At 43.2% G+C, this 23400-nt stretch overlaps 1 protein-coding gene across 1 annotated transcript in view; it reads left to right on the top strand.

Moving 5' to 3' along the window:
- Positions 1-303: 303 nt before the first annotated feature.
- The window catches only part of KDM5B (lysine demethylase 5B), a 60200-nt gene continuing 37103 nt past the window's right edge, over positions 304-23400 (top strand). Inside the window, exons 1-5 of the mRNA XM_075521511.1 lie at positions 304-912; positions 13851-13928; positions 15315-15437; positions 16372-16542; positions 21877-22011. Of these exons, the coding sequence (XP_075377626.1) occupies positions 775-912; positions 13851-13928; positions 15315-15437; positions 16372-16542; positions 21877-22011 (645 nt within the window). The 5' untranslated portion in view covers positions 304-774. The remainder of the gene's footprint in view (positions 913-13850; positions 13929-15314; positions 15438-16371; positions 16543-21876; positions 22012-23400) is intronic.

Genomic DNA, 23400 nt, shown 5'->3' with positions numbered 1-23400 from the left:
TGCCGCTCGCCGAGGCAGCGGCGGGTTCACGGCGCAGGGGTGTGCGGCGGCCGCCCTGGCCCCGCCGGCGCATACAGAGCGGTCCCTCAGTCGGGGGCGGCCGTGCTGGGGAGCGGTGCTGCCCGGGGTGGCGGGCAGGGAGCCCGAGAGCGTAGCGCGGTGTCGAGGGGCCTCCCCGAACCAGCGGTGCTGGGGGGAGCGGCCACGAGAGGGGCCGGGTGGGCCTGAGGCCCGGGGCGAGGGGCTGCGCACAAAGGCGGCCGAGAGCAGGGGGAGCGTGGGACTGAGGCCTGGCCGTGCGCCGGGCGGGCTCCCGCGGAGCGTCAGTGAGCAGCGCTCCCGAGGCCTCGGTCCCTGCCGGCCCCTCGGCGCCGAGCCCGGGCAACGGCCCGAGAGCAGCGCGGGGGCCGGCGCGCTGACCAGACCGGGCTCCGGCCCTCGTGAGGGGAACAGCGACCGGCTCTTCCCCGCGGCGGCCACGGGGCGGGCGGGACAGCGCTGCCCGCGGGCCGCGCCGGTGGCACCGGGCCCTCCCCGGGGTCCGGCCCCGACGCCCCCTCACAAAGGCGCGTGACGGGGCGGGGCGGCCGCCGCCCCCTCCCCCCGCCCAGGCCGGGGCGGACTCTTTTTCTCTCGCGCTCTAGCTCCTTGCCCCCCCACCCCCCTCCCGGCGGAGGCGCACGTCCCGTTCCAGCGGCGCTCGGCGGCCCAGCGGCTGTTGAAGGATTGTTCGGAGCGGCGGCGGAGCGGCGGCGAGCGGCCCCGGCCCGGGCCATGGCCGAGTTCCTGCCCCCGCCCGAGTGCCCCGTCTTCGAGCCCAGCTGGGAGGAGTTCGCCGACCCCTTCGCCTTCATCCACAAGATCCGGCCCATCGCCGAGCAGACCGGCATCTGCAAGGTGCGGCCGCCGCCGGTGAGTGCCCGCATGGCGCCGCTGGGGAACGGCCTTTGTGTGGCGGCCCGGCCCGGCCCGGCCCGCCCCGGCGACCACCCGCCCCTTCCCCCCCCCCTCCTTCACGCCGGCGGCCGCTCCGCTCCCCTCCGGCGCGCAGGTGATCCCTGGGCAGGTGAGGCCGGCTGGGGAGGGCCGGCGGGGCCGCCCCCTCCACTGCTGCGAAGTTTCAACGCCCCCGGGCGGGGGGCCCGGGGCCGGAGGGCGCCCGCCCGCCCGTCCCCGCCCGCCGAGTCGCTCCCGAGTGCCGGAGTTGCCCGGCAGAAAGTAGCCGGAGCGGCCGCCGGCTGCCAGCGGGGGAGCGGCGGACCCGGCCGCGCCGCGCTCCCCGCCGCGCCGGGCTCGGCCTCCCCGCCTGCCCCCGCTGCTCGCCCCCCAGAAGTTGCGAGTTGGCCGGACCCCTGCGGCTGGGGCGGCCGCGGGGGCGAGCGGTCCCCGTGCCGAGCCCCGAGGAGGCAGCTGCCTGGGTGTTGCCCTCCATGTTGGCATTGTGGTGGTGGAGGGCTGTGCAGACCTCTCCTCGCCCGGTCCGGGCTCCGCGGCGGCCTTCCTCCGGCCCTGCCCCGGGTCCGGCTCGGTTTTAATGCAGGTAACTGTTTCCTCAAGTTGAACAACATCAAACTCCGCAGCTGTGAGTTTGGCTGGTGTCTTTGCGAGCTGAATCCTAGACAGACATGGCCACCATTTTAGAATGCAATACACAGTGGGAAGAGTAATAAGCCTTCGTCTTCATCATCATCATCATCTCGACCGATGGTGTAGTCAGCTCAAAATTGGGGTGTGAGTTCTGATTTCCTTTCGTTGGTCGACTCAATTTACTGAGAAATACTATGAAGATCTTAGAACCATAGTTTGTGTAGTCATAGTTGTTAGTTCATTTAAGGGGATAAAGAACCGCGCTGGTGGGGAGAGGGGCCTCTTAGAGTAAAAATCTAATTAACAAGCATGTGTGAATCATCTTTATTTTGAGTGAATTGCTCTTTCTCGAAGTGGAGGGTGGTGCAAGCCTGGGGTGGTGTGGCTGGCTTGAGGTAGTTAACGTGACGGCAACAACTAGAATGCTAAACAGCAACCTTAAATCTGAGAGCCTTAAATCTCATCCAGCCAGAGGTGAAGCTGACAAAACGTTTCTGCAGACTTAAGTTTTGTGAGTGAGACTTTGAGTTCAAAGAAATAATGTTCAGAAACACATGCTCCTCAGTTTCATGTTTTGATCATTGCTGGGACTCTTGTTGGTAACCATCCTTTTCCTTCCAAATTAAAATAGAAGTAACTCTCTGCATTACTGTCAGAGATGATAGAAATGTTTGTAGCAGACTGAAAAATGTGAATCTCATTGGAGAGGAAGATGTTTCTGTTCTCTGGAGGAAGAGTCCCGGTTAGCAGTGGTATGAACGCACACAAGAAGGCTCTTGAATTTCTATCTAGGTAGCATACACCAGTCCCCCTTTTCATGCAGTGTAGCCAAACGCTGACATAGTTATGGGGGTAAGATGGGTTTTGTTATACAGTCGACATTGAACTTGTGTAATATTTTTGAGTAGAATAATCTTCTTGGGTTGTATATTGTCAACGGTATTTCAGCAACTGTGAGCAGAACAGAATTTTTATGAAGGCTTTTTCTTTTGTGGTTTGTTTTTAAAAATCTCGTCTACGTTGCTTGGCTGCTTGTGTAAAAAGCCAAAACCCTATAATGAAGGCTTCTTGTAAGCTATATTATCTGTTAGAGACTCATAAATGAATAGCTCTCCTAAGGAATGATTTACTTATTACATCTGCATTTTCAGCATGCTCTCATCCTCGCTTACAGAAGAGCTACTATCTATCTGTATTTATGATCATATGTTTCACTGAACATATTTAGTAGTAGGGTGAAAATAGTTGGAGCTGCTGAGGGCTGAACACCTAATAGTTGTATGGGGCCTGGCTTTCATGAGAGCTTAGCTACCATGGCTCTTATCTACCCTAGATAATTACTTGGATGACTTGTGCAAGTGCAGTTGTTCGTTCACCGGCCTAGAGCATAGAGGGAGCCCTTCCAAATCTGCCAGAAGAAGCCTTGAAGTTGACGTAGTTCCTGGCCTTCCTCCTGAAAGCAGGAGACACAATGAATATTCAGTTATTGTTCTCTTCTGTGTAATCGAGTGGTTTATAGTACTGTGAGCTACAAACTAGACCGACCTTTTCACAAAATTATATATGTTCCAACCAAATGCATTGTTTAGCGACGGCCGAGGTTTGAAATCTTCATGCATCCAAGTGAAGCTTTTGCCTGTGTTCTTAGTCTGGTTATGTGCCGGTAAGCAGTTAGGCAGCACCATGAACTGTCAGGGTCTATGCCGAAAAAGGAATTAAAAATTTGATTGCTGGGCTTGCATTATTTTAGCTTAAACTCTCCTGGATAAGTATCAGCAGATGAATTTGTGCTTTTGTGTCTGAACTGCAATACAGAATAATGTTGTGTGAGACTGGTGGTGCCCAAACTGTAGCTTCACAGTATGATTCATGAAGAAGTCCTTACTCCTAAGCTAGCTTTGATGTTTCAGCACCAGACCTCGCAGAGGAGAGCTCCCTGTTCTCTGAAGGACTGGGGTCATCTTCTTCTCTCGTACCTTTCTGCTAGCATTAGTTGGGCACCAGGTAAGCTTGGAGAAAGCCACATCTGTGGTGGCTTCTCTTGTGTGGCAGGTTTGGAGGACAGTGAACTGTTTTGTGAGGGGGGTATTGAGGCATCTGATGTACTGTAGACATCTGGGTGGAAGATAGTAGATTCTGGGTGATTGTTGAATGTTCACGGGATGAAAGAGCATCCAGGAATGTAACAGGAGGTATAATTTCTGCATAGCAGTTTCCAGTTGAGCGCTCAAAAGAAGCTTTCTTCTCTTCATTCCAGTTCAGTTTGTTCCAGTCATCACTGATGACTTAGTTTTGCTCTTATTTGGGTGACTCTGGGATACTGCAATGACTGTCTTGTAGAGGGTGCAACAATAACGGCTTTCACTGACGCTGTTTTGTATGACATGGGAAAGCAAAGTGAAGGCTTTTTGTCAACAGTCTTGAGTATAAGTAGGCAGTGGCACTGGCAGCAGAGTGTTTGGATGAGATAAGGGGCTTTACCAGCGGTGGTTGCTTCTGGTGGTTTACGTGCTACGTAAAGTAGAGATGCTTTGACTCTTTGCTGCTGAGCTGAAGGTGGGGAGCTAGATGCAGAAAAGTGGATGGCGTACAACTTGTTTGCAGTCCATCGCGTGCTGTGCTGTAGTTAGGATTCTCTTCTATGAACTGAAAACATCCTTTATTATGATTTCTTTATTTAAATTGTAATCTGGAACAGTGGTTTATTCCAAAACTTGGCATGTCAAGTGGTGGCCTTACGTTCTGGAAGATTTTATGATAGCTCTGCAAATTATTGGGGGCATTTAGAGGAATGAAATGAAGTATTTCTTGAGAATGGTATCATTGTGATTTGAAGTAGGTAGTTAATAGTAATTAATGAAAGCAAACAGTCTAACAAATTTGAAGCCTAGCTTCAAGAATAAAAGGTGAAATGTAGAGCATCTGATGCCATTCCTGCTCCAAGTTTTCTTGAGAATGGACTCTTCCTTCTGCTTCATTGTGTAGTTGCTTTGCTGCCATGAAGAAATAGCTAATAACAATTACTTAAGCCTTACTTACCATGTTAATCAGTTTCAAAATATACAGTATTGTACAATATACTAGAAACATTGTAACTTTCCCATGGTCAAACATGAAAATTGAGAAAATTCAGGCTAAATTTCATTGCTTTAAATAGTGTGAATATGGAGAAGTAGAGTTAAGGCCTCCAAGTAACCTTAAGTCTGCCCTGATAAAAGTAAGCATTTTAAGATTAGAAAGCCTGTATTAATATAGCTGAAATCTTGAAGGAGTTGACACTGAAGGCCTCTAAATTATTGACTCGCAGTTTTCGGTAAATCCTGGAATACTGGGAAGCTTTCAAGAGGACAGGAGGAATTAATGTCATTATGGGTTTAAATTCTTTATGGGTGCAGGAGTTGTTGACCCCATCTCACTCCAGGGTAGAAGAATGGCTGATGCAGTCCTGAGCAGGAACTCGAAAGGTGATAGTATGAAATGCGATTGTATGAAAACCGGCGTTGCCAAATTAGTTTTATTGTTTTCTATGAGACTATGTATTTGGTTAAGTCAGTTGTGTTGTCATGATCTGAGATCTATAAATTAATTGTGTTTCAGTATTCTAATTATAATAATTGTTATTGTGCAAAATTGATATCATGCTGAAGGAATCACAAATTATTTCAACTATTAACGAGAGTAATGAACGATACATTTCTAATGGTCTTTCAGAACCTCAAGCCAAGGGTATCTAATTTTCATTAAAAGTCTAGAAGAACAAAAGAAATTATTCCGTACAGATTGCAGGTTTACGGCGGGTAGCTCATTGTTATAGAGGGATCCCGGTTGCCTAATAAACAATGCATGTTATAAAACAGTAATCACTTAAGTAGGACTCAATGTGAGGTTTTACATTTAGGAACAAAGGAGCGTAGGTCAGTCTTAGAGGAGGGAGGGTTATGGAAAAATAACTGTGGATCCTTGTGGAAGCCAGTGTAATGGTAGAACGGATGCTTTGGCTAAACTGGTGAATGCAGCTCTTGACATTCTCGGTGAAAAATAGGATGGTTTTACCTCTCTGGTAGCATGAGAGCGGGAAATACTGCATGCAGAATCCTGCACTCCTTTGAGAATTTTAAAAAGATGGGACAACTAGAGAGGGTATGGAGAAGTGTCAAGAAAGTTCTGCACGTGGAAGAATGGATTTTCAAAAATTTAACCATAACAGAGCTTGAGTGGTGAAACCTAAAGGCAGAGGGCTTCTGAGAGCTGAAGCTGCTGCTCCAGGGACATGTTTTCAGGAGCAGCGTTGATTTAAACAGTGTCTGTTCAGGCTGCTCATTCAGCTGCTTGCTTGATTTATTTTCATTTTTATGGAGAAAAAGGAAACACAAAGCAAACCAAAACCCCTTCATTAAACTATGGACTAAAACCAATTCACTTTTGGAGCAACTGCTTTGAGGGTTCTGGCAATCTCCTGGTGCTGGAGTTGTAAAACATAGCACTGCTAAACCAGGAATTAATGTGGAGAATTGTTGTGCTTTGTCCTAAACAGGAAGTTGATCGTGATGATCCCTCCGATTTGATCATACACAGAGGCTCAGTCAGTTGATTTTATCAGAAAGAAAACAGAGAGATAACTCGATTCCACTGCGTAAGTGAGCTTCATAGGGAGAAAACCATAGGTACTGCGTCGTTCATCAGTCGTGATGAGAAGCGCGTGAGCCGCTGGTTCCTGCTCAGCGTAAGCCAGGTTCCTTGAATGAGATAACAGGGCATGCATTTTTGACTGCGGAGGTGATCAGCTGTTAGGAAAAGAACAAAGCGGGGGGGGGGGTGGATTTGCCCCTTTCTGGCACTTTGGGATCAAGAATGGGCGTTTTTTTGGGAAGAGATGTTTTAGTGCTGAGGTTCCTGTTCACATGCTGTCAAATTCTTGTGAAGAAAAATAGATCAGTCAGTGAAGCTCATTAGGAAATGCTTACTTTAAATGAAGAATTTGCTGCGTTCAATACAGGGGTTGTACGGTGAAATTAGGTAAATTCAGAGTAGGTTATTTACTGGTCTCCTCTGATCTGTAATTATCAGGAAAATATGGAAAAGGAGTGTTATTTTACTAATTGCAGCTGCCCTGCGCAGCACTGCTGTGGTGACCAGCGGTGCGGCTTCTGGACTTCAGAAACACTGAAATGTTGGAGTGTGCTTAAAGGGTGGTGAGAATATCCTCTCCTTGACTCAGCCTCTTCCAGTGAGGGGTTTTAAAGATTCATTCTGTTCAGCTCATTGAAAATTTAAGATGAAACAGTTTAGCCTGGAACTCTCTGTATGGGGCAATAGTAGCAGCAGGTGTGGGGATTTTTTGTAGTTTTTTGTTTAACTTAAGATAAACAGTGTCAGTTAGCTAAAAGCCGAAATCAGAGTTTCAGACTAAACGCAACTCCCTTCCCCAGCATTGAAACTAAAGCTGACAGTGAATGGAACTAATTTATGCCTGCGTATCCGTTGGGATGTGTTTTCTCTCGAGCCCAAATTACTGGGTTCTGTCTGGGGGGGGGGGAGGGGGGAGGTCTGTGACCCGTGTTCAGGAGACCAGGTTGAGTGTTTTTAAAAGCCAGGGAGAACTTCTGGGATCATACAGCCTGCCACCCTTCTACGTGTCTGAGTAAATGCTCTTCACTGAAAGTAGGTGCTTTACAAGTGAAAATGAATCTGAGCAGCTTGAACGGGGAGTGCTGTCGATAGCTGGGGCAGCAGAGCGTTGCTGTCGCAGCTGTGGAAGCCGCAGGGGAATCCCTGGGGCAGGGGCAGAGCCCTGGTCAGCTGAGGATCCACGGCTGCTGATGGATGGAGCCAGCAGCGTTGTCCGTAGCCGGTCTGCTTCTGTTCTGGGATGGCTGTTAAATTCAGATCTTTTCTTAATCCAAGGTTTGGATTAAGAAACATCTAGGTTTGAAAGCTGTTGGTTACACATCTGAAGAGGGCACAGGCTGTCTCCAAAGGGCTGTGATGGGAGAGCTCCAGAAACAGTTGTCTGCGCTGTCTGTGCCACTTGCCAGTTGGACATCCTCTGGGAACATCCTGCGGGATCAGACCAAAGATCCGTCTACAACATACTGTGTCTTGAGTGAAGATGGCAGTAGCTCTTGGGACCTGGTGCCCTTGGACGCTGACAGCTCAGTCTGGCCCCGGTACTGGTGGATGCTCTGCTTCAAGGTCTAGGTCAACACCTCTGAAGTGAATCGGGGATCTTGGATTGCTGCCAGTGCACTGACCCCAACGCCCCACGCATCTCCAGCTGTTTGTGCAGTGCTGCTGGTACGTTGCTTGCTCTTGGTGCTGCCAGAGCCTCTGTATCTGTTCCTTGCAAGCAGTTGCCTCCATGGAGAGAAAACTGGTATCTCCTGTGTGTAAACTCTGCTACCTATTTTGTGTTGATGTTCAAACCCTATGGGTAGTTTCTGTCCTGTACCTTTGGGTCCCAAGGATGACGCTTGAGAATCATCTTCAGCTTACCTGAGCTTTTATTTCTCTCCAAGTTTGGAGCTGGCACAGAAACACTGGGGTTCAGAGAGGTGATTCCCATTGCAAGCTCATCTTTGGCCGTGGTTCTCAGATGGGAAGGATTTGTGGTTGTGTTTGTTCTCCTTTGCTAGTCTGCAATACATAACAGAGCCCAGTTTTTGTCTCAAATGAGAAGTATGCCACCGAGCTTACATTATTGAAGAGTTCTGTGTGTAAGGTATGTTGCTGCACCTGGGGTCCCTTCTTAGCAAGAAGGAATTCAGTGTTCTTGTTGGAAAAATCACCTGTTGGAAAAAGCAAGGACTGTGTCACCACAAACTAGGCTACCTGATGATTGGAGTTACCAACTAATGTTAGCCTTTTAACAGGGTCAGAGAGGGATTAGTTCCCGTTCAAAAGGAAGCTTTGTGGATGACCCACTGATACTGCTGGGGCGATAAACGGTGGTGCGCATCAGTTTTGCATAGATTCTGCCATCTGAGTTTCTTTTGAGTGTGGTTTGAATGTAGTCATAAAACCATGAGACTAAAAGGGACCTCCGGAGTCACCGAGTCTGCTCCCTCCCTCTCAGAGGCAGCAATCATCTAACACCTTTGCAAAGGCAAGATCATAGCTCTGGGAACAAAGAATGTAGGTCAGGCTCGCAGGGTGGGCATCCTGGGAAGCAGCGAATTGCTATGGTTAACTGAATGAATATGTGTTTCTCTGGCAAGAATTGCTAAGATATTCTTTTGGATCTTACTATGAGACGCTGTCTAGCAAAATAATGAAAGTGACGTCTTTTTTTGTGTCTGACATTGGAGAGATTGCAACTCAAATGCTACTTGCAGTTTTCAAAAGATGTTGAAAAAATAGGAGAGGTTTCAGAAAAAAGCCTGAGGAAGATCTTTATTTGCGGGGCTGGAAAGCTGGTCCTGTAAAGAGAAGAAAAAAGGATACTTGTTTATTGAAAAATGTCTTGAAACATTGCTTCCAGGAAGCATTCATGAATAGCTTCTTGGATGGTAAGCAAACAAGATATTTGGTTAAAAATGAGATGGGGATAAGAGAAAAAGGAAAGTTGAAGCTAACTAACTTGTAGAACAGCTTACCAGTGACAGTGATAATTTCTTGTTCACTTGAACGCAGGGGGTGGTTAAACTTTAATTAGAGAGTGAGTTTGGATGAGGTGCAAGGTTTACCAGCTGAAATTATATGAAGCCTGCCATCCCTGTAACAATGAATCTGGAAGGAGGAATATAGGAATAGCGTAGACATAGTTCTCCTGACCATTTGTGATTTGCATTACTACTTGAAATATTAATGTGATTCTTAGAGTGTGCCTTCTGCACAGGTAGATTTGTCTACAAAGTTTATAGAAAAGTTTGAAATTTTGATGTCAGTCTCATTTTTTGCATGGATTTGTCTTCAGGTTTATTCTGCTAGGTCTGGTTAAGAAATGCATGCTAACGTAGGCAAGTGATTTTGCATGTCTCTTGCAGGCTTCTAACAATCATCTATGGACAATAGAAAGAACAAAGTCATTTCAGATGAAGAGTCCGGGTGCTGTAAGAACTCCTGATTTTTTTAGGAAATTCAGGTTTTCTTGCTTTTTGCATATCCTTAATCTTAGTGTTTAGCGTGGTTGTTGAAAGAAACTTAAAATGATCTTTTTAAACTTGTTTGGGTTTTTGTTTGTTTGCTTGTTTCATTTTGTTTTTTTTAAAAAAAGGGGGAAATCCAGACCAGTTGCTTTTGAGGACCTTGCAAGTGCATGCTGGATGGAAACGGCTAGTCTCACAGATTTCCCAGACACAGACTGAAGGGAAGTGGGCCTGTAGAGGTGGTTGGTGTGTGCTCTTCTCTTCCCCAGCCAAGCTCATCATGCGGATCAGCAGATTTGCAGAATTGCCTTACACAAAAAAGCTGCTCCCTCTTGCGGTGCTGCTGTGTTTCCGAGGCACATAAAGGCATTTCTTTCAAAACACACTCGTCTCTCAATACCCCTTCTAATGAACATCGCATATATCTTAGCAAGTTGTGCTTCAAAATGCATGCAAGCTTTTTGTTGAGTAAATAATATACTTATTAAAGAAGGGTTGAAAGCATCTTGTTTAGGAATTGAGGAACTTGCCACACCCTGGAATATAAGACGATAAATATGATTCTCATTGGTTATATTGACTTTGAGTAGTTCAGATCTCCAGAACTAACTGTTTGTGACTTTAAAATGAATCGGTGATAGGATGGCCTGTGTACTACACCTGCTGTAATGTCTCCAAATGGTGAACAACTCTGTATCTGTAACTAATGTCATATGAAGCAGTTTGTGGTAAATGGGATGTGCCGTAGTGTGTTTCTAAAGTCAGAAGTCTTTTTTATAATTATCTGACATGACCTATTATATATAGCATGCATTTCCCTTAGCTCTACCTGCTTAAAAATGTCAAAAGTCAGAGTAAATCCAGTGTTACCTCTCATTAAGCCAATTTACCATATCTCAACAGAAGTTCTTGCAATGACTTTCTCCTTGCTAAAAGTTAAACTGTTTTTAAGGCTGTTAATTTTTTGTTTCTAGTTGATGGACCTGTCTGCCTGATAGACTGAAAAGCCACCTACTGAAAGTCCTGTATTGAATAGATTGAGTTTCCAAAGCTTCTCTTTGTAAAACAGCTGATGTACCATCAAAGTGTTCTGGTGTGCGTATTGTTCATTCAGTATCATTAAACTTAAACTGTAAGGTGTAGAAAATACCTGTTGTGGAAGCTTGTGTTGTCTGGAGTTGTGTTACTTTTTCTGATGAACTAGATAACTAGTGCTTTGCTAGAGCAAGCATCTGTGGCCAAAAAGAAAAGAACTTCCCAAAACGTATGCCAGTCAGTAATAAATAGGAGATGTATGGAGCTAATCAGCTAATTCTGCAGTAGTATGTTTTGGTACACCATGTTGTGAATGACGTATTTCTGTAAGATAACACACGTAAGCTTCTTCATTTCCTTTCATAAGCGGAGGGGACGAGCTTGCTTCTGTCTTGCCTGAAGACAGGCTGCTTTCTAGCAGTGGGTACTAAGTCTGTATCTATCCTGGGGACCCTTGTATCTTTATTTCTTTTAAGATTGAACATGAGCTGGAATCCGTAGGAACAGGTGGGAATCCTGTTCCTCCTGTTGTGCCCCAGTGGCACACAGGCTTTCCTCTGGGCTTCTCCCCAAAGCAGCTGACTCTGTGCCGTGGACATGTGGCCCAACCAGAAGTCTCCTGCACTCTCCTCTCCCCTCTTTGGCTTTGCTGATGGTCTGCCAGTACTTTACCTGCAAGCGATAGCCCCGAAGCACAGCGTCAGGGCAGTAACAGTGTTAGAGGTAGCGTCATTGCCTGTGTGAGCTGAATTCTTGCTCCTGTTCTTTTTATTCCTGTTTCTTGTCCTCTGCAGATCCTTATTACAGGATCCTGCTTTAGGGTAATGCACAGCCCACCTGGAGACAGCCTTGGCTTATTACTTAGCTAAGCAGTCAGTCAGCACATGCCTCTTTGTTTTCATTTACTCTCTCAGCCTAAGCAAAGTGCTTAGGATCTTACAGCTCTCCCTTCAGCAATTTAATTTGGTCCCCAGAATGTCCCCTGGGTGTTCTGTGTGTCATTACCACTACGTGTCCTCTCCTGGTTTGGTTGCCTGTCTTCTGTCTTCACGTGCAGAGCAAACTCCAGACTTGTGCCTAATGACGTAACCCGTCGGTTCAGCTTGAAAGTCAGATTTGCTATGTTGAAGTATGACACTTCAAATCTTACCCTAAATGTTCCCAGTCATGTTTCTCACCTTACACTTTGGGGGCCATGTCAGGACATTACAAAAGAATGTCAACCCTTTTCTTCGTCAGACTTGCAATTTTCATTGCATTTGGTGTTCTGGCAAACAAAAATGTAGGGTTGATTTTATCTAGTTTTTTAAGAACATTGTGCCATTAGACACCAGTCTTAGTCTTGTGGTTAAAAGAACAAAAATGATTGAGAAGCATGTCCCACTGGTTGAGGACTGACCATCCTCTTGATAATTTGTCATCCTGACCCCTCTATTGTCATCCAGTTCAAATTTTAATTTCAACCTGGCCTTGCCAAGTTTTGATGTGATGAAAATGCCTTGTAAGATCAGAAAATGTTTCTCTTGTTACTAATTTAGAGGTCTGGATTAGTCAACGTACGTTTGATAAAACGTATACATTGGTGTCCCTCTTTGCACTTCAGGTTTACCACGCTCTCGGTGACTCTTGCATCCCTCCTCTCCAGTTGTGAAAACTCCTGGTTCTGCCATGGACTTGCTCTAGTGACAGGATGGGGTTGTCGTAATATAGAATTGAGCTGGATGTTTGTATGTAAGATAATTGCTTTGCAAATCCTTTATGGTTGTTTTTGCTAGTTAGTTTAGCATGTCTGCTAAAATAACAAATATTCTGCTTGTGACACTGATCTTATTTAAGCTGCCTTAGTCCGCAGGCATTGAAGAAACATCATTCTTTTTCCTGGTAGAAAGCTCTTGTCTTACTCCACTATCGGTAGCTCTCATGCATGTTATCTTCGTTCTGTAATTAGTGATAATAAGATACCTTTATATGTAATAAATTACTGTCAAGTTTTAAATCAAATCTAATTTGGTTTAGTGAAGCTGTGTATTGCCAAACCAACTGCATGTGATAGATGTCAGAGATGTAAAAGATAAAATTGCTTTATGGTTCTGTTTATAAAGAACACTACCAGTTGCAGGTATTTTGTCAAAGTAATAATAATCTTTTTTTAATTGGTCATATTCCAGCTGTTCCTGAATGTTTGCAGTCAAGGAATTAAGAAAAGAAGCTTTTTTTGGTTTTGTTTTTTAGTGCAGCTGCTGTTTGTTTTGGAGACCAGCATTTATGAATGCTAACTGCTGCATTTGTCCTTCATGTGCATTTAAAGTCTCTGCTATCAAATGTTAGTCTTTCTGATCGAGGCAGGTGTTACAGTTTGGGTCACGGTTTACGAAACTTCACCGTGTTCTGTGTTTCGTGTGGTAACATTACTGAATTTGCTAATAGAAATGACATCCTATCTCAGAGTTTGTAACTGAGCTTCCGTTACTCCCATTTGAAGCGCTGGGTGGTTTTGACCTGCGCGGTGGCAGCATGTCCCAGGGAGTTCTCCTCTCGCTGGCCAGCAGACACGACCCTCAGCTGTCGTACAGTTCGCACTGAGGCACGGGCCTGGGCAGGCGACGGTTGTCATGAGACGTGGGCGGATAGCCTGTGCCGCACCTTTAGCTACCCCGCCTGGGTAGGGAGAAGACGGGCTGACTCGGTGTGCAACTGAAGGCTTATCTTTGAGGACAGGTCATTAGTCCCCAAATGTCATTTATTTCGTGGTTTCAATATCTGTCTATTTTAAAGGCCCAATGAAATATTGAAGGCGCGGACAATGAGATTGACAGGAGTGAACTCGGCGTATTTAATTTTTTCCTGCTTCCTAGGCTTGTTCAACGTTAAGTAATTTGGAAACAAAAGTAGACCTCACCTCAGCTGGAAGCGCGGTGGCCGACAGGTCGGGACGCAGCCCTCGCCTTCGGGAGGTGCTGCACAGCCACCGGCTGGGATCCGCCGGGCGCTGGAGGGGCACGTGCTGTGCCGCTTAGGGCTGAGGAGCGTTGGGGAACCATGGAGACCTCTTCCGTGCTTCGGGCTTGCCTGGCTTTTGACTGGCATATAGAGAAGTTTCCTTCATTTTCCTGGTCTTTTGATGAAGCTCTACTTTTTTTCCAGGACTGGCAGCCTCCATTTGCATGTGATGTCGATAAGCTTCACTTTACACCGAGGATCCAGAGGCTCAATGAACTAGAGGTAAACTGTAAAGCTGAACATTGCTTCTGCTCCAAAATGTTTAAATATTTTTTTGAGAGGTGGTGTTTTCCAGTGGATTGACTGTGAGCTGTGTTTGACTTGAGCTGACAGCACTCAGGACCTCTGAACATCAGTTTTTAATTAGCACAGAAATTCATCTGTTTCAGAACCTAGTTAAAAACATACCAAGCATAAAAAGTAAAGTTAAATTTGTTAAAGGAACATAATTCAGGCCTTTTCCACACAGAGGTGCTTATATGTGGTTAAACTCAAATTCTCAAGTGCCATAGAGTTGTGTTTGCATTTTGCACGCATACAGCATCTTTTAAAAGTAGAAGAGATGAAACATTTACAGAGTGCTTTAAAAATAACAAGCCATTTGGAAGAAACAGTTACAAAATCTGGATTCAGTTGGTGCAAAATTTGCTGTTCACAAGCGCTTTCATTCACTGTTGTCATGAATTCCAATTGGAAGAAGGGAGCGGCCAGGAGTCCTGGTTAGCTCGCTGCTGGTACGGACTGGAATGACGGTGACTCTTTGCCAGCCTGATTTCTCTCGTGATGCTTGCTTTCTAAGTCCTGATGTGGTTATGTGAAGTGCCAGGGTAAGGGCTCCAACGCTGGCTTCAGATGCTGAAAAAGAAAGAGGTTTATGTGGATGCAACGTGGTTCGGAGCTCTCTCTGGAGTTCAAGAGGAAGCTGGTCTGAATAGACATGGCCATTTTTTACCTTAAGAATAGAAAATGTGATAACAATGAAATGTGTCCAAATTAAAGTCTAAGCTACTACTCTTTAACACAGCAACAGTCCAGTTATCTTACTGTGTGAACTGCTATGCAAACAGGCTAGTTGGCTTTCCCTGCCCTGCCTTGGTTTATATCTATAAAAATGAAACAAATGCAGTTGGGAGTGAAAAGGGCTAACAAGAACCCCCTTTTTGGTGTGGTTTTGGGGGGTTTTTTTTGAGGTTTTTGGAGCAGATTGTTTGTTTGTTTGGGTTTTTTTGTAATCAAAACATTGGTTTATTTTTGGCTTATTACAAATAAACCAAATTATAATAAACTGTTACATTTATTAATGTAATACATCCTAGCAATGCAGCAAGTTTAGGTAGTTTTTAGCAGTAATAACTCATTGCTTGCCAGTGCTCAGAAAGTACCTTTCCAAATGCAGTAAAAGTTAACAAAAAATGACTTGAGGAAAGGCTGGCGGTATCTGTATGGCATTTTATTTTTCTGCATATGACGAGAGGGAAAAATGCAAAATTACACTTGCAGAGGGAAAAGCCAGGCAGGCAACTGAGGCTGCAACATTATAAACACTGGGATACAAAAGCTTAATCTGCATTTAGTATGCAGTTAATTTGTTTGTTTGTTTGTTTTCAGGCCCAAACTCGTGTAAAGCTGAATTTTCTGGACCAGATTGCAAAGTTTTGGGAGCTTCAAGGATGTACACTGAAAATTCCACATGTGGAGAGGAAGATCTTGGATTTATTTCAGCTTAACAGAGTAAGATTTATTTCAGCTTAACAGAGTAACAAGGGAGAAACTCTTCCTAAAAAGATGTGTTATCTCAGTTTCTGGGATGGAATCACAGTTATTCAAGGGTGATTTTGGGGTATATCTAAGCTGGAAAAAGTATTACTTTGTTTAACCTAACATAGCTAATGTGACAAAATAGTAGGAAATACAATATTGTGGGAGTTTTCATGTGAGCTAGGAGATCAAATTAAATTTCCAGATCATCTTTAAAGTTGAACTTGGATACAAACTAGTCAAGAATAAACTTAGGCTTAACTGAAGGAAGCTTCTGAACAATGACAGCAGTGAGAAAAACATTTTTCCATTAGAAACATGGGAGAAAAAAATGCAATTACTTTTAGGATGAAGCTTGTTAAACTTCTCCAGAAGTTTATGTATTCTGATAGCAAGGCATGGGATTCACTGACCCCGAGGATATGTTCTCTATGTTTCTTTATGTTTAGGTTAGTTTTTATTTGGTTGATTTTGAGCCTATTTCATAGTACTTGTTCCAGTGAGAAGAACTGGTTGTACTGTGCTAGAAGGTCTTGTTGGAATACAAAGAAGAAGTGTGACAAATTCTCGAAAGTAGGCTGAATTACTGTTTGGTCATTTAATAAAGGTGCTGACTTGTTTGTAAAGTAATTCAAGAAATTTACACTTCCTGAATAGGCTATATGTTACATGTTCCAGTTACAGCTTTTAAACAACTTTCATGTTTTGGTTTGAGTTTTTTTGGTTGCTTGTGTGTGTGTGTTTGTTGTGGGTTTTGGTTTTTTGTTTGTTTGTTTTTTTAAACCTATGTTTTTCTAGTTTAAAACAGCAATTGTGATGTTGTCTTTTCTTTTAAACTAGCGGTGCTTTCCTTCAATGATGGTAATTTTGGTATTAAATATATGACCATTTTGTCTTCACTTTTTAGCTAGTTGCAGAAGAAGGAGGATTTGATGTAGTTTGCAAGGAGAGAAAATGGACCAAAATAGCCACTAGGATGGGATTCGCTCCTGGCAAAGCCGTGGGTTCCCACATCCGTGCGCATTATGAGCGCATTCTGTACCCTTACAACTTATTCCAGTCTGGAGCGAGCCTATTGGTAAGCTATATTGAAGCTAACTGAAGTCCAATTAATTTAGCAGCCAGTCTGTTGTTTTTTGTTTATTGATGGAACATTTCCAAAGGCTGCATTTTGCGCTTTATGGCATGCAGGTGACAAGATGCAATCTGTGGTGTTGATGCGAGCAATTCAGAAATCCATGGGCAAACTTTTAATCAAAAATAAAGTTTTCAGAATTACTCTTCAAGGTAACCTCTTACTGACTGCTTTGAATACTACCTTTTTGTATTTTCTCTCTACAGTTTACAGAAGCGTCATGATAACGGACATTCAGACTTCTATAACGATTTCTTTAATGCTGTTCTGTCAAATGCAAAATACTGCTTTATTCACATGGGTCCGTCTCTCTGATCCAACAAGAGTGCTATGGGTCTGTATCACTTGTACATAGGGTGGCTGAGGGACTATATCAAACCACGGCAGTTTTGTGGCAGTAACTCATCTCGCTTTCACTAGGGGTGTCCAAGTTCAAGAATGCTTCATGGTTATTGCAGTGTAGTTCACAGTACGGCTTTTGTTTCTTTCAAGCTTAAATCTTCGTTCTTCCTGCTTACATTTGCCATTAAAACAAAATTCAGGGTTGGTTGAGAGTGAAAGCAGCGTAATCTCTAATGAAGAAAAGGGCTTTTCTTCTAGAGCAGTAGTCATTTATTTGGAAAACCAAAATAGATTGCAGTTGCCAACACTCTTACCATGATGATCTTTGTAAAAGATTAGCAAGCAGTAAAAGCCCGAACCCTGTTACAAGCATGTCCTAATCTACAGAGATCAACACTAGCCTTTTACATAAAGCTACCAAAAATGAGGGAGGGATTTGACATAAGTCAATAAAGGTTGGAATTGAAGGCTTTTTACTTAGCTCTAATGATGATCACTTTTCAGCGGAGAACAGCTAGGTTCTGCAAACCCTTCAGAAAAAATAATTTAACTTGTTTAGGTTTGAGTGTTTCACAAATGGAGGATAAGAACAAAATATAGTTGAAGATAAAAAATCTTCGTGGTAGGGACACTACTCTATGAAAAATATTTTGCCGTGCCTCAAACACATTCATGTTAGGCAATGGAAAGCAACACCATTTTCTGAAGGCATTTCATTGAAAACTTTCCAGTTTTCAGAACTAATAAAAATGCATTCTCATTTTTTTTTAAGCTCGTGTGTTTTGTGACACCTCGCTTTGCTTTCATATTTTCGAGGCATACAGGGAAAGATCTAATTAAAAGCTGTAAAACAGTTAACGTGGTGCCACGCTCCCCATGCGAGTGTCTGTCACGCAGTTGGTGTTTACATTTGTGGTTTTCTCAGTAGTGGACCCTTTTAGAAGAGAAAAGCCTTCTCAAACAAGGTCACGCTGCTTTTTAAATGTAACTGTCCAAGCTCTCTCTTGCAAGGGGCACCTGAAAATTGTTCCAAACTGATGTGTTCGGTGGATGCAGTTCTGGAAAAGCTGTGTAGGTATGGTTAACTTAATTTTTTAAACACCACCACCCTCCCAAGCTGTTAAAATATTCCCCTCCCATATGTGGCAGAGATGTGTATTTTCAGTGAACCGAGAGAATCCACAGAAATATGTTGGGTTTAGCTCACTCTTCACTCTAAGATTTGACTACTTTTTTTTTCCTTCCTGACAATGTTGTCTTCCAACTGAGTTTGTTTTGCAATATATTTTTTGAGGAAGAATCTCAGATGAGATTCTTTTTGGCTTTCTTTCGTCTGTTCTCAGTAAGTGGTGCTTTCCCAGATGCTTCTTGTGTAGGTGTCCATTTTATTGTATGTCTATTCAGTGCTTTACTGGGAACCTAAGCATCTGTGATTTTTGTTTTTGGAGAAGATGTAGCTATTCGATTTGACAGCTGTCAGTTTGAGATGTGTGGTTCCTTCTTGTGATATTTCAACAAGCCTTTTGAGAGAAACTCTTCATGCAGCCAGGATGATCATCCATAAAAGATTAGTGCTTGCATTCACTGATTTTTTTGAAAATTGTTTTAATTGGTAGTACTTGCAATATTCATTGACTTTTTTCTGCAAAAGCTGAAAATATGGAGTGATGTCGTTTCCGCTGATGACTATACCATAACTTAAATCTCATCCAGATCTGTGTACAGCATTAATTGTTTATGTGTGGCTTAAACTGGCTCCAGGAGTTATTTTGACAAATATCCCAGCTGGAGGTATTTCTATATACATACTAAAATAGTGAAACTATCTGGAGCTGTTCAGAGGTGAACAGATAGCATGTTTTTATTAAAGCTCTTGTTCAGTCAAACAGCAAAAATTTCTTAAATCAGCCAGTTTCTAATGCTCAAAGCAGCTCTCCACAGGGGTGTATTTATTTTATTCTTGTCTTGAAACATGGGACTAGACAGGTCTTGAGTGTTTGGCTCCAGAGTAGTTGCAGTAAACCTGTTGGTGTACTGGTTCTTACTATCTGTGCCTCTCTTGTTCTTAGCCATAGTAACCATCAGTACGATACTGCAGAATCATGCTATGTGCCCAGAGGGTACATGTCCGTCTACATGGATTGAGGTGTCCAGAGTCTTCTGTCAATGCATCTTCAGTGATGGATTGCCCAGATGTTTGCATGATTTAAAATACAGCTACAGTTGCGGGGAGGCTAGAGGTGGTCTAGTGGTGTTCTGTTTTTCAGTGAATACAACGGGTTCAGGAATTCTGGGTCTGGAATCTTTTCCAAACTAAGGCGTTAATGTCCCAGTGGGATTCATATGTCCAAAGATTTATATGTGTATGCCTCTAATAAAGGTGTTTCTGTGTGAGGGAGTTCTCTGGGACCCTTTATTGTTACTGGAGAAAAACAAGCCACCTCTGGAGTGTCATGGTTCTTATCCTCAAGTGGATACATAGCAGGGGTAGACCAGTTGTATTTGGCTAGTACAGGGAGCCTTGGTGATCAGCTTATGTATAAATTACTACTTTATAAACATCTAAACCTGGAGAAGATGAATTGTATCCCTATACTTTTTTCCATCTTTTGATATCCTGGAGGCCTTGTGACCATTCCTGCTGTGTCCTTTGACTGCCTGGCGAAGGAGCTGCTACTTAATGGTTTCAGCTGATGGGCTTTTAACTTACTCTCTGCCACCGTTTGGAGTTCAAGGTCTATGTGTGCAACCATCTTCTCAGAATAAGGGATCATGATCACAATCTAGATCACAGTATGTAGGATGAGCTTATGGTAAATTATTGATAGAAGCTTAACCTTACCAAGAAGGCTCTGCTAGTTGGGAGAGGAAAAGACTGAAGAAATAGCAGCTAGTGTCCTTGGTTAAAGACCTATGCTTGCAGTTGATCAGGTCAGTCCAGGAGTAAAATAAGTTCAGAGGAATTCCCATCCTTAAGACAGGACTTACACTTCTAGTTCTTCTAGGTACAACTGAAAGTGTTAATTAACAGCCATTTCATACTACTGCTTTGCCTTCAGACTACTGAGGCACTGGGAAATGTTTCTGCTTAAACAGTTGTTGAAACCTCAATATTTAGGAAATGTCTTCTGGGCTTTTTTTCAAGGAACAGTGTGCTCTCTCTCTTTCTTTTTCCTTTCCTTTTTTTTTTTTTTTTCCCTTGGACACTCCACTGAAGTGAGGCAAGTTATGCTATTTGTTGTTTTTCTTTCCAGGTTTCATCACCCTTTTGTTTAGGAAAAGCTGTTTTCCCTGTAGATACTTGCTTTCATGGATCATATGTCCTCTGTTACTAGGAGTAGAAACTATTTTTTTTTAGTGAAAGTTTTGGATTTCACATGACGACATGATTCAAGGAACCAGAATTTACAAAAGTCATTAAATTTGGCAATGTTCTATGTAGCATTACTCTCATTTGCTTTTCTGTTCCCTCATCCTCGTATTTTTCCTACTCACTTGCCTTTTCTGCTTGTCCATTTGTTTTGTCCCGAGCAATTGTTACTTGTGACTTTCTCCCACTGATGGCAATGTGAAGTAATTCACGGCATCTTCTCTCAGCATGAGCTTTCCGGGAGCACGCTCTTCTGAAGAGCTGGCTGCCGTGCTCTGGGGCCTCCAGGTACGCAGCACGGAAGCGTGCCCGACTTTGCAGCTTATGCACAGGAGCAGTAAGTCCTGGCTGATGCTCGAAGTGGGGTGGTTTTGTGCGTGTATTTAATGTTGAAATTAAGTCAGACATTTGCTTTCAAAGAATAAGTCTAGAGCTTACAAAGTCTGAGATCGAAAGCAGTCCTAAATGAAACAAATTCTGGAGGTTTCTTTGAGCAGTGTTGTGGACTGCCTGTGGGTGATAGGTAATGATATCCTGCTACCCTTGACTGGCATTTCTCTCTTGTTAAATACACATTTCTTTCAGCGTGGACTTGTCTTCTATAATACCACTTTTTTCTCCTTCATCCCCCTTCTGAGTATCGTTTGTTTCTGAAAGTCTGATTTCGGTGCTGTCTACAGAGCATCAGTCCTTATGCTGCTGCAGTGGTTCTCTTGCAGTTCCTGTCCTGTTTCTCTCTTGCTGAGAAAAGGCTTGTGATGGGAACAGATGTTAACTGGGGAACTGGGGATCCAGCAATCCGTGTGAAATACTTTCTGACAACATAAGACTCTTTTCTTTCTTCAGGATTCGTTGTTTACTCGTTACAATCTGTTATATTTTGTCTGCTGTTACTGAATGTTGTGTGGCTCAACAAACTTGGAATTGTCATTAATTATTATTTTTGTTGCCAACTGTATGCACAGTTTTCAGCAAATAAATGTGTTCATTCAGTGACTTGAAAGAACTAAAACTGTTCTTGCATCTTCTTCTTCCCTTTATTCATGCAGCAGCGTTGTCCTCTCCAAAATACAGAAGGAACGTAACTTCTGCGATGTTCTTCAGACAAAATTGTATTTCATTTAAGGCAGGGATATATGACAGGCTGTAATTTACTTTTATATTGCTTTGTACATTAGCATTACAGTAATGCAATCTGAGGACACTATAGCAGTTTCCAGTATGCTGTTGATACAGACTCCAAAAGCACCATCTACTAGAAGAATTGGTATTGGTATTCCCATAGAGGAATGTTTGGTGCTCATAAAATTTAAAGGATGACTTCAGCTTTATTTAAGATCCTTTATTATGGTTATTGCAGTCAGTAAAAGGGCATGAAAAAGTGATTTTGTGACTTGTTCAAATAGGCAATGCTATAATTGTCATAAATACTATTTTTATTAACTCAGCATGGTAATTATTAAAGCCCTGTGTACATTCTTTCAGATTAGCCAGGAAATTGTTCTACACAGAGTTTGTATTAGAAGTGGAGGCAGAAATTAAATAATCAAATTGTGTGTCTCTAGTGCTTGCAGAAACCAGATCTCACCAGTGACACAAAGGACAAGGAATATAAGCCCCATGATATTCCACAGAGACAGTCTGTTCAGCCATCCGAAACTTGTCCACCTGCTCGTCGAGCAAAACGCCTAAGAGCAGAGGTGAGAGAATCTGTTGTTACATGGGTAATGCTCTGTGGTGAGCGGGCTGGAAATCGTAATGCAGTGATAGTTTGCCTAGCAACATGGCACAACAGGTTTTAGTTAAGTTACGGGACAAATTTTATCTTGATCGGATCACTAAATGTATATGCATAGTAAACAGCTGTTTAACTTTTTCTTTGTCATTGTTAAATGTACCTCAATATTTATAAATGCATAAATTTTAAATAATATGGTAAGGATTGTGTGATACTTTAAAAAGTGTGTTACTGTGGTTGGGAGTTCTGAAAGGCTCTTCTGCTGAAGCTGTTCCCCTTATATGGTAGTTATGAGTGTGTATGCTATAATAAAGTTTTTAGCATAATTATAAATAATATGGGGGTCATAGATTAAAATACAGGTGACAAATTCTAGAAATTAAGCTTGTCTTTTGCAGCTTTGATCTCTGTTGTTTCCTCAGAGGACAGCCAGTGAACAGTAGTTATTCTTCAGATGTGTTGGGAGGTTTCTGTAAATCTTTCAGGAGTTGAAGCCAGGTGTTAGAGCAGAGAAGGTTTTTATTATAACATAGGCATTGTTGTATTTCATTTTCTACTCTGAGTTCTATCAATTTGCCATACTTTCACCATGTAATATACGGAAAAAATCGCATAACATTAAGTCAGTAAGGTTTTGTAAGTCAAACAGGATTAATCTTTCATGTGCTTAAGAAATAATATTTATTTGGATAAGCATAAAATTTATTGATTATCTCTGCATAGAGTTCTCTTGTGAAGACATATTTTAGGAGATCGCTATGTGTCTCTTGCTGGAAAACTCTTCTGCTGTGGCTTCAGTCCTTGCAGACTGATGTTCCTGCCCTCGGAGAGTTTACTATTTCTGTTGTTTGAGCAGATGAAGAGTAGGGGAGGCTCGTTCCCAGGGGACGGTCTTGTTAGTGGTGACATCATGGGTTAGGAAGGTCATGATTGACTCTCTGTTTATAATCCAGATTTCTATTTACGTTCATTTCAGCCTCTCTATTAACTCCCATTGTTCCAGTCTTGGTCTTTATTACTACCAAGTAGTACAGCTTAGTTGTTGCAAATTCTGCCTATAATTATTCTTAGTTAATAAGTTACAACTAAGGTTTTCTAAAGCTTTTCCACTCAAATACTTGGTTACAAGTAGGTTTATCATTCTAAGAGAACCTCAGTAGTTTGATCTGAAACTTTCCATTTGAATTATCTGCCTGTGGTTGAAAGATGCTAGTTCTCACGTATCCTTTAAAGATTAACAGCAGGGCAAATATATACTAAAATGTGATCTGTTCCTCTGATGGTGGTGTCAGGTGACACTGCCTAACGAAGAGTGCGTGTTCGTGTCATTTCTGTGAAAGTTAACTGCTCG

Source organism: Mycteria americana, chromosome 20 (genome assembly GCF_035582795.1).
Source record: "Mycteria americana isolate JAX WOST 10 ecotype Jacksonville Zoo and Gardens chromosome 20, USCA_MyAme_1.0, whole genome shotgun sequence".
In the NCBI taxonomy this organism is placed as follows: domain Eukaryota; kingdom Metazoa; phylum Chordata; class Aves; order Ciconiiformes; family Ciconiidae; genus Mycteria; species Mycteria americana.
Note: the sequence above shows the minus strand (reverse complement) of the source record. Positions and strands in the feature narration are given on the sequence as shown.